Source organism: Balaenoptera musculus, chromosome 11 (assembly GCF_009873245.2).
Source record: "Balaenoptera musculus isolate JJ_BM4_2016_0621 chromosome 11, mBalMus1.pri.v3, whole genome shotgun sequence".
In the NCBI taxonomy this organism is placed as follows: domain Eukaryota; kingdom Metazoa; phylum Chordata; class Mammalia; order Artiodactyla; family Balaenopteridae; genus Balaenoptera; species Balaenoptera musculus.
The window spans coordinates 102225646-102236747 of NC_045795.1; the positions used below are offsets into that span (position 1 = coordinate 102225646).

Consider the following 11102-nt stretch of genomic DNA (forward strand, 5'->3'; position numbering starts at 1 on the left):
AGGAACATCTGTCAGAATAGGCTTCAAGTCTAGTGCCCAACTAGAGGCACAGCTATTCCATATGCTGGACGCAAAGGGTGGGAGGGTGTCCCAGGGCTGAAGGTCATTCCTGCCAATTTGTAATCCTCTGGGTCCCGTGTGCACTCCAGATTAATTTACAAGCTCCGGGAGCGTCAGAGCCTTGCTCAGACTACACCTCAGTTAGTGGTGAGTAAACCAGAACCCGGCTCCACTGTCCCTGTCACAGCAACACGAAGCCTCTCTGAATTCGGAGTCAGTAAGCTCGGTGAAGGCCCAGCGTGCGGTGATTTTGTGAGACCTGAGGGTCTCTAACCCGCAGACCCCGCAAAGCCCCCGCTCCCCCCCCCAGGCGGTGGACCCAGCTGCTCATCTACCAAGGTAAACTCCGCACTTCCTTGGGGACCAACCGGCCCCCGCTCGTGCCGGGCTCCGGGCCTGCACCTCTAACGGATCCGGGGTGCTGGGGACCCACCTCCCCATCCAGCCCAAGCCCCGAGGAGGCCGCGCCCAACCCTACTCCACTCGGAAGAAAACAAGAGCGATTCAAAGGTTTAAACAATTTATTGTGCCCAATTTATTGTGTCCCAAAAAAGGCGACGAGAAAAAGCTGCGCCGCGCGGCCCCGCGCCCCGCGCGATTGCTCGACGCGCGCCCGGAGGCAGGGAGGGCGGAGGCGGGAAGGGCTGCGCGCCCATCCTCGTCCTCGCGCGCAGGCGCGGCGCGGCCTTCGGTGCCCGGTAACCAAGGCGACAGCCGTTGCCAAGGGCGAGAGCCAATAGGGGCACCGCCAGGGCCGTTTCAAAAATCTAAAGCAAACAAAAAAACGCTCCCACGCGGGGGATGGGCAGGTCGGCGCGGGGCCGGGTCCCCGTAAGTCGGAGCGCGCACGGCGGCCCGGGCCGGTGCCCCGCGCAAAACCTACGTGCACTCGGGGTGGAAAAGTGGGCGCCGGGGCCCCGCGTTCACTTGCGGCCCTTGGGCACTTTGGGCACGCTGGGCTTGGCCGCCTTCTTCACCTTCTTGCCGCCCGCGGCTGCCGCCTTCTTGGCCTTGCTGCCTTTGTCCTTCTTGGAGGCGGCACCCTTCTTGTGCGAGCGCTTCTCGGGCTGCTGGCCCTTGGCGGGCTTCTTGTCCGCGCGCCGCGCAGCGGCCGCGCTCGGGGCCGCCTTCTTGGCCTTGTGCGCAGCAGGCGCCGGGGCGGAGGCGGGCGCCGGGGCTCCGCGCCGCTCCCCGCCGCCCTCCAGCTTCTTGCGGTTGAGCTTGAAGGAGCCGTTGGCGCCCGTGCCCTTCACCTGCAACAGCGTATCGTTCTGCACCAGCGCCTTGATGGAGTACTTGAGGTAGGTGCGCCCGTTTTGTTGGTCGAACCATGCCACCTTCTTGGCCTCCGCGTAGATCTTGGCCAGCGACGAGCCGTTGCGCTCGCCCAGGCGGCGGATGGTCTCCACCACGAGCTGGCTGTATTTTCCGGGCTGGTTCTTCTTCTTGCTGTTCTTCCTTTTTTTGGAGGGGGACAGCGAAGCCGAGCCGCTGGCCTTAGCCGCTTTCTTGGCCGCCCCTTCGGCGGTCGTCAGCGGCAGGGCCTCCTCCAGCTCCACAGACATGGTGGCGAGCGGGTTGGTGGCGGGCGGGGCGCGGAAGCCCGGGGGCCGCGCCGGGAAGAGGAAGGCGAGGGGCCGCGGGGGCGCCGGGGGGCTGGGGGCGCGCGGCGGCTCCAGGCGGGAGCGGCCGCGGCCGTGCCTGGGGCCGGGCGGCAGGGCTGGGGTGGGGGCCGGGCCGGCCGGAGCGGGGGTCCCGAGCCGGGGCCGGCGCGGGGGCGGCCGGAGCGCAGGAGTCCGGCGCGAGGCAGTCAGAGCGGGGATCGTCTCGGAGCGGGTTTAGTCGGCCTCGCGAGCGTCGCTGCCGCCTCCGCCAGAGCTTGCTGGGCGTGCGCGCTGGGCTCTGGCGAGGAGGGCGCCCCGCTCCGCTTTTATGGCTCTACGGCGGACCACGTTGAGAACAACAACAGCCTGGTCCGGGGCCAGCGCCAACTTGTGCTTCTTGGAGCCCCTTCCCCGGCCGCTGGCTTCCCAGACCGCGCCTCCCCGGCGCCGCCGCGCTCGCCGCCGTGCGCCCCGGACAGGGCCCGAGCTTGCGGCACGGCGGAGAGGCGGCCCGCGCCCAGGGAGGGCTCGGCAGAGGGGAACGGAGGGACGCACCCTAGGCTGCGGTAGCGCGAGAGGAGGGGGGCACCCCGTTTAGGGCCGAATAGCGTGGGCCCCCGGGGAGGCCCCGCGGCCCGGAGCTCGGCGGTCGTCAGCCAAGAGTGGTCCACGGGTCCCCAAGCCCAGACCGCGTCCGGGGGGGCCCGGGCCTGCCCGCTGGACGCGCTTTAATTTGTCCGAACTAACACAGGGCACGCCCTCACGCGGTCGGCTGGGGCAGTGTGGAGGGAGCCGGGACGTCTTCGAGGGGGGTCTCCGCCAGAGTGCAAGGGTAGAGCGGATGCTGGCGCCCTCCCCTGCGCGCCCGGGGTCTCCTTAGGCCTCGGGGGCCTGGGCAGGACGCGGGAGGCGTCGGAGAGGACCGCAGGTGCTTCTCTGGGGACATTTCCTAGCCGCCGCCCCCCGCCCCCGCCGCAGATGCTACAAGGGCCCCATTTTATGGTGGGTGAGCAGCCTCCACCATTCCCCCCAAAGCCAAATGGTGGCTCCGGCGGGAGAGAGAGGGAGGCCGCGGACCCCGGACGGTTTCCCGGAGAGGATGGGGGAGGGGAGTTGCTCCTCGTTCCGGGCCACACCCCTCCCCCTCCCATGTGGGGAGCGCAGTTGAGAGCGGGGGCTCCCTCTCCGGGTACCAGGCGGAGGCTTGTGCAAATCTGGTGGCCTTGCCGCTGTGTCCAGTATTGGGGGTGCGGAGGAGGCGCTGGACCATCTTTCTCGAAGCCAAAGGAGCCCCCACTTGGGGAGCTGAGGCCACGGGGAGACGCTCCGGGAGGAGGGAGGATCCCTTTGGGGTGAGTGATTTAGGCCCGGATCCTACGGCCACGGCAGGATAAACAGTCCCCTGAGGCCCGAGCATGGAGGAGAGGTGGTGGGACGGGGCGGGGGGGGGGTGCGGTTGGACTTGAGCTCCAGGGGTGAAGAGAGCTGCAGGCCGTGAGAGCCAAAAAAGCGGGGCGCGTTTCGGGCCTTCTGACCCAGCAGGCCCCCTGAGCGGTCTGTGCTTCCCCCGTCACAGCGCTTGTCCGGCCCCCATTTGCTTTCCGACAAGCTGGGGAATAAGCCCCAGGGGAGAAGGAAATTGAGGCTGGTGGGGTGTTTGCGGGGATCAGGGGCTTGAGCCACAAAAGGGGGCAGAGAGTACAGCCCGTAGGAGAGGGAGGATGGATCTCAGCCCGGGCACCTGCAGAGAAGGCCAAGCCCCTCTCCCAGGGAGGAGGGCTGCTTAGCGAGCCCAGCCCAGGTGATGAAACACCATCCGAAGTTCCTAACTGGGGGAGGGGGGGAGCGGGGTGGGGGGACACACGGGTCTGTGAGAGCTGAGCCCTGGGAGGAATGGGGAGCAGTGGCAAGGAGCTTGCAGATACCGCATGGCTTGAGCAAAGACCTCGGGTTCCGAAGATGCAGGGTGAGAAGCAGCGAGGTGTAGACCCCGTGCCCCCGAGGGGTCTGCCTGGGAGCAGAAGCCCCGGGAGTGCGCAGAGGGTGGGTGTGCTGGGGGTGGGCGTGGTGGCCCTCCCGGGAGGACCCGGGCGCACTGAGGTGGAGTGGGGCAGGGGCGCCCACGAGAGCTGGCCCAAGGCACCCGGCTGACTGCCAAGAGGGGCTCCAGCTTGGGTCTCTGAAAGGTCAAAGGGAGAGCAGAGGGTGATACCCCCGAAGGACCCCTGACCGAAGCCTGCCCAGCCGTCGCCGTGGAGGGGGGCAGGTCGCTGGAAATGCGAATTTGGAGCTGGTTGCAGTAGCAGGCGGGGTGAGGGCTGTCTCCCCGGGTCATCGGAAGGGAAGGAAGGACGTGGGGCTGGCCGGAGAGGGAGGCTGCCCATTGGAGACAGAGGAAGACCGGTCAGAGAGGAAGGGAGGGCCAGGCGTGGCTGGTGTCCTGGAAGCCGAGGAGGAGAGAGTTTCAAGAAGGGCCGGTCTGTCCAGTGCAGCTCCCTCAGGAAGCTGGTTGATCCTCAGAGCCGGCTTCTGAGACCCTCTGCCTGGACCCTGCCTGTTTCGTCTGGTGTTTTACTAAAACCTAAATTAGTTCCAGGATTTAAAAATCAGGCGATTTCAGTAAAAATGCAGTCCACATTTCAGATTTCCCTTTAAAAGATCGGAAGATTTGACCGGGGTGGGTTGGGGGGGAGTGGGCAGAGGGTGCGGGGCCTGAGTAACAGTTCAGTGAGGGGTGCTGGGAGGCTCTCTTGCCGTAACTGGAGGAGAGAAGGAATCAAAGCAGAGAATGGACACACGCAGGCAGGGCAGTGTGGCCCAGACCACAGGGAGGACACAGCAGACAAGGCTCAAGAGTCCACGCCGGCCCTGGTAGGCTCCTTGGCCTGCACAGAGGGGGTTGCTGCCTGGGGCCCAGGGCTCAGGGAGACTAATTCTAGGCTTTGGGAGTGGGCAGGGAGGTGCTTTCCTGCCAGTGACCTCATTATACAAGTGAGGACACTGAGGCCTGGGTGGCAGTTAGTAGCTTTATCCAGTTCTCCAGGACTCTAGGCCTTAAGGGATGCCTCTTGAACCAAACGCTCCTGGGTAGCCCCCTGCCATCCTTCTAAGGACATCACAGGTGGGGAAGGCCTCACGTGGCCAATGGGAAAATACCAAAATACGGGAAAAGGAGCACCTGGAATTGGCCAGGGCCTGGCGGAGAGGGCCACCCCTTCCCCAGGGCCGGGGGTGCATATTCTGGGCGGGTCCACTCTCCCTAGGCAGGCTTCTCCAGTCCTGGGGCTCCAAACGCCACCCATACATTGGTGACGCCCATTTCTGTCTCTCTCCCGACTTAACAGGCGGCCACGAACTGCCTGCGGCCTCCCCTGGGACGTCTAAAAAGTGTCTCTTCTGTGTCATCGCTGAAACAAAAACTCCCCATTTTCTCTTGCAACCCTGCTCCTCCCCAGACTTGCAGAAAGCATGGGCCCCTCCTCATCTCTTCTTCCCTCTCCCCTGTCCCCCAACCCATAGGTGCCTGCGTGCACTTCTCCCCCAGCCGCCGCGCTTGCCGCCCTCCCTCTCCGGCCTCTTTGTTCCTCCCACGCACCAGGGGCTCCCACCCTGGGGCCTCCGCACCTGCTGTGCGGCTAGCTCCTTTCACCCAGAGCCCATTCAGTGCAGCCTCCAGGCCAGCCGGGCCAAGACGCCTCTCTGGGATTCCTGTCTCGTTACTCTGCTTTATTTTCTTCATAGCACTTACGATCATCTGACCCTGTTTTGCCTATTTCTGGGGGGGCTCCGAGAGCGTAGCTGGGTCTGCCTTGCTCCTTGCCGGCCCCCCAGCCCCGGGCTCACCCTGCTTGGCGAGGCAGCAGCAGGAAGGTGGACTCTGGGAGTCAGGAGCTCCCCTCCCCCAAACTCCCTGTGTGACCCACCTGCCTGGGTCCCGGGGGGGGGGGCTCAGTGTTGCCATCTGTATAAGGGGTACACGCACAAAAGGGCAAACAGAGGCACCTCCACCTCGGAGTGTTTCTGACAGCCTGGGCAGGAGTCCCGGGCAGGGAGGCCCAGAGGGCTGTGGGGTCTCCAGCCTGCTGTAGGAAAGGCCCAGTCGGCTCTGGCCGGGCTGCTGGGGTAACAGTTAAGAGGCCAAAGGGTCTGTCTCCCCAGAAGGTGCTTTAAACTGAGAGGTTGGCTCCAGCCTTAGCCTGGGCTGGGCCCAGTTTGGGGTTTAAAATGTAAATAAGAGGCATTAAGTGCTTTTCAGTATTTAAGGGGAGACAAAGGGGAATTCACCAGACGAGACTGTGGGGAGGTTGCCTTTAAGATGCAAATGTGTATTGTGAAGCCCTGAATGGGGATGTGGTGAGGGCCTCTGGCCCCTCACCCCCAGGGCCAGCGGCGGGGCGGGGGCGGGACCGCCAGGCGGGAGGCTGAGATCAAAGGAGCGGACGAGTTGATGCTGACGCTTAGAGGAGGTGGAGCGGGGGACTGAGCTGCCACCGCGTCCTGTCCTGTCCCCGGGGGCCCCGGCTGCCCACCACCTCTGCTTCCCCGCAGGGTCCCCCGCTGCAGACGCCCCCAAGGTGCTGCTGTCCTTAACGTGCAGTTTGTCGAGAAGGGACTTAGGTGCTACTCAGTGTGGAAGGAGCCAGACCCCGGCGGAACCTGCCACCGCCTAGCGCTGTGTGTCAGGGTCACAGTGAGGGAGGCCCCCCTCCGGGGGACTGAGGAACGTGGGTTTCGAGTAAGGACCCCAACCTAGAGACGGGCCTGCAGTGCTGATCAGAGGCGCGGCGTGGAGACTGGAGCCCGTACCCTGGGGCGTGGACAGTGGCTCGGCTCCAGGAGGGGTCCCACCACCTCCCTCTGCCGCTCCTGCCCGAGCTGGGGACTTTCTCCAGGACTTTTACTTTTCTCTCCTTTCATTTCTTTAAGTGCTGGGTAGTTTTTTCTTGGTGAAGTTATTTGTGGTATAAAACCCAACGGGAGTATAAGGATGAGAAGTGAAAGCAAAGCTCCCGCCCTTGCCCCCAGCTCGCGAGCTGTGCGTGCACAGGGCTGCGTGTCGCTGACTCTGGACACCGGGTCCGCGTCCAGGTGGCCTGTCCTGAATGGCTGCAGCGCCAGCCGTCTGGTCGTGTCCTCCTGCGGGGCAGGCGGGGCTGTTACTAAGGTGTTTCCGTGACTGTCCTTTGTTCACGAGCCCAGAACTAGCCGCCAGATTCACTGTTACAAATCGAGTTAAGCCTTGCTGCCCCCCGACCGTGCAGCCCTCCGAGCGCCCCCTCCTCCCCGCACCCGCGTCCCCCGTGAGCGCCCATCCCGGCTTCTGTGACTCCCCCCAGCCTGGCCTGTGTGTGTCCCCACCTCCCCACCCCACTTCAGGCACCGCCATCCCCCCAGCCCCCGTGACCTGGCCGCCTCCTCAGGGCTTCCCGACACCCCGTCTCTTCTGGGCCGCGGCCACCAGCCTTTGGGGGCGTGAAGGGACGTGGCATCCTGCCCCCCTCACAGCCTGGCTCTGCCCTCCCCACCTTCCCCTGCCCTTCTTCCTTTCGGCCTCGGCCCAGCCCAGCCTCCCCAGGGGCCTCCCCTGCGGGGGTCTCTGCCTGGCAGGGCCAGGCCTGGGGGGAGCAGTGGAGTTGGGGGGCGTTTGGGCCCTTGTTTCAAGGACAGGGGAGCCGGCGACTCTCCTGGCCCAGGAGACGCGGGCTCCCGGCCCCCCTGTCTGCGGGGCAGGGGTTTCCTGGAACCCAGGCTGCCCGTTCCAGTGCCCCCGGGGAGGGAGCCGGCCCAGTGGGCGAGGCCAGACTTGTCTTCCAGCCTTGGGCTGTGGTAGAGCTTGACATCTCTTCTCCAGAAGGCCCGGAGTTTGAGGCCCGAGGAGCCCGGGCGGGTTTGCGATAGAGAGACCATTTGGGGAGGGGCCCCGGCGACCAGGACAAAACCCGACAGACAAAGAAACCGTCTTCCACCGTCGCCCTGCGGGGCAGAGGCGCCGACAAGGGAATCATGGCTTTATCTCCTTTCTTACAAGCAGCCTCAGCTGTGGAGACACTCCTGCGGGGGCCGGGGCGGGGGGACCCGCAAAGCCCTAAAGGGGGCGAGAGCAGCCTGGGCCCAGGCGCCGGGCATCCACCCATCCTGTGCGGCCGGGGCTGCGTTTCTGCCTGCGGCGGAAAACCGGGACCCAGGAGAGACTGGGTAAGGTCCCCGGTGACCCCTGGCCAGGAAGAGATGGCAGAGCATTTGCTGTTTACCTCATTTCAAGGCGGCCCCCCCCACCCCACTTTCTAGCACTTGGTCTTACACCACCTATCGCTTTCTCATGCCTGCCACCCCCAGGAGAGCAGGGACCTGGTCAACCCATGCTGCACGAGGCCTGGCACGTAGTAGGTCCTCAATAAATATTCGTTGAATGAATGAGATGGGAGTCAAACCCTGGCGGGCTTCCCGTCCCAGTGCGAGCCTGCGCGGTCCCAGGGCCGAGCCGAGAGCCCGCGGGGCCTGCGAGGCTCACAGACGCTCATGTCAGTGTGACTGGCGATCCCGACATTCTCTCCTGGTCAAGAACAATTCACAGCTGCCCTGAGAGGCTGGGACTCTGCTCCCTAACTGCCGTTGTCCGGGGGGGCTGCCCCCCCCAGCCCGGGCCCCCGCCCTCCCCGCTCAGGACCCTCCAGGACTCCCCGACTGGCCTGCAGCACTTGGGCCTGCTGACCTCTTCGACTTTACGTCCTGGCGCCCCTGCCCTCCCCGCGGCCTCCCTCCCAGAGCCCACTTCCCACCCCTGGTTTGGTTTCCATCAGCTCCTTCAGTCCTGTCATCCTGATTCCTTTTCTCATAAGTTTTCTGTAGCTAAAGGATCTTTTATTTTAGCATCTGTCCCCCACCCCCAAGACCTTGTCTGTCTTGTGTAGCATTGAATGATGAGAATCTAGAAAGGAATCTAGCTCCAAACTCAGGAGTTAGGTCCGTCAGGACTCAGAATTATATTTGTGAAAGGGGGAAACAAAAGCCACCAGACCAACACCTAGTCTAGAGCTTGACATAAACGGCTCTCCAAAAATGAGTTCCCTTACTTTATTTCCCTCTAATCCGATATTAATTCTTGAACGCTTTGGGACCGTCGATGTGGGAAGGACCCCTAGACCCTGTCTTGTCGTCCTGTCTGCCCTGTCCCCATCTTACGTGAAGAAGCTGAGGTCCAGAGAAGAGGCAGGGCTCACACGGTGCCATTGGATTGCGCTCCAACTCTGATTCCCAGCGCAGCGCTCTTGCCCTTCCTGACCCTTCATCTGTCCAGTTAGCCAGGGGCGGGGGAAGGACAGCAAGGCCAAGGCTAGGTCCCAGGATGAGGACAGGTGTTCGCCAAGCTCCAGCCTTGTCTGGGTGCAGAATCTTTCCATCCGGGCCAGGCCCCGGAGCCAGGGAACAGCAGAAGGGCAGCCGGAGGAGGCCCAAGCACTCTTCAGGCATCTAAGCTCACTCTGGACCTGCCTGTTAGGCACCATCTGCCCCAGAAGATTGAGAAAGCCTCAGAGTGGATCTCCCTGCTGCCAGATCTTCACAGAGGCCAAGGTTTTCTCAAAGCCCCCATTGGACCCCATCAGATCCTGCCCACCCCTCAAACACGCGGGCGGCTTTCCATCACACTTAAAATAAAATACAAACGTCTCTCCACGGCCTTATGCGGCCTGCCTTCCTGTCCCCGCCCTGGACAGCCGGCCCACCCCACGCGGTGTCTTTGTGCTGCTGTCCCCTCCTCCTTGGACTCTCAGGCCCTATTCCTCGTTGCCAGTCAGGTGAATAACACCTCAGGGGAGCCTTCCCTAAACACCCCGTCTGAAGTAGGGCCACCCACCCCCATCTTTCACCATCACTTTGACAAGTTTTTCTTTAAAGCACTTATCACTACTTGAGCTTTTGCATTTATAGCCTAGTCTCTCCTCCCCACCTGGAGTCAGCTTGTCTGGTGTGTGGGTCACCGAATTCTCTGTACTTAGCATATGGTAGATGTTCAGTAAACATTTGTTTGAATAAGTGAATGAGAAAGGGCCCTCACAGGGAGTACAGAAATTCGGCCCGTTTTTTCTGCCCAAGGTATTAACCTGCGCGTCCGGAGAGCCTGGGGGTTAGGGCCAAGACAGCACCTTCCCCTGCCCTCCCCCCTACCCTAGGCCTTCGACGAGTGAGCGGTTTGCTCCAGTGGAGGAACTAGCATTTCAAACGGGAGAGCTTGGGGCAGCTTTCTGTGTGGGGAGCGGGGACAGTTCTCGGGAAGGACAGTCTTCACCCCTAGGGTGAGCAACGACCACGGCCGGGTCAATATGGGGTCAATCGCTGTGGAGGGGACTGAACGGAAAAGGTCCCCGGGATGCTCGGAAAGGAAGCTCGTCTCTGCGCCAGGGGGAGCGGGAGCAGGCGCCCAGCCTCTGCGTTTTCGGCTGCCCAAGTCCCTTCCAGGCTTCAGGGGCGCGCCGCGTGGTCTCACCCGCATCCCCGGCCCTTCCGCGCCCGCCTCCCTCCCGCCCCGCCGGTGCGGCTGGACGGCCGGGCGGGTAACTGCGCTCAACTGCGCTCGGCCCGCGGCGGGCGTTGGGCGCGCGCCCCGCCCCGTCTCCATGGAGACCGCGCGCCCGCCTCCCAACAGCCCACCGGCTGCGCGGCTCCGGGGACCAGACGCGCGGATCCTAAAGCTTGGAGACGCATGTCAACACGCGGACCCCCAGACCCCCTTCTCGACAGGCCCAGGGAGGGGCGGGGGAGTCCTCTCGTTTAACAAAGGGTCGATGCTGGGACAGGTTTGGGAAAAGGAATTGAGCCAAGGCCTGGAGAGCTTGGACCCTTGGGTGCTGTTGCTGGTCCAGGACCTGCACTGGAGCTTTCCTGCCACAGGTCCTCCTGAGGCCTTGCTAAGGTTCCCCTGGGGTGGCGCCGAGGCCAGACCCCAGGACTTCATCCCCTGGGCACAGATCCCTCTGGTCACTCCCTGCGGGGCTGCACTGGAGGAGGCTCTGAGATGAGGGTCTGTGAAGGACGCTGCAAGGCTCCCCCTGACGCCGCCGGGCAGCTATGAGGGAAGGCGTCCCTCTGTGGGGACCACTTGCCCCCACAGATCCCAGCCAGGCTATGGCAGAAGCTCTGCAAAGCTGACCTCGGTCTTTGACCTCTGCCTGGTAGGCTCAGAGAACAGCCTAGGCCACATCTACGCCTGCCAAGGAGACCAACTGCTGGTTTCCTCCCAAGACCTGCACCCTGCACAGATTTTTAGGTGTCCACAGCCCCAGTAGAGGACTGGCTAACCTGAAAGCTGACTTCTCCCGGGATATGGCCAAGTGACAGCTGGTGCACACCTGACCTGCCACTGCACCAACCACTAGAGCTGGCTTCCAGAGTGACCTTTTAACTGGTCCTCACTGGCCACTCCTGATGCTGCCTTCAAGG

The 11102-nt window shown here is 63.5% G+C and overlaps 1 protein-coding gene across 1 annotated transcript; it reads right to left on the reverse strand.

Annotated features, from left to right (window-relative positions):
* Positions 1-563: 563 nt before the first annotated feature.
* On the reverse strand, positions 564-1735 carry LOC118904475 (histone H1.10). The gene has a single exon (XM_036870652.1). It carries the CDS (start codon positions 1623-1625, stop codon positions 984-986), a length of 642 nt encoding a protein of 213 aa, XP_036726547.1. The 5' UTR covers positions 1626-1735; the 3' UTR covers positions 564-983.
* Positions 1736-11102: the final 9367 nt, after the last annotated feature.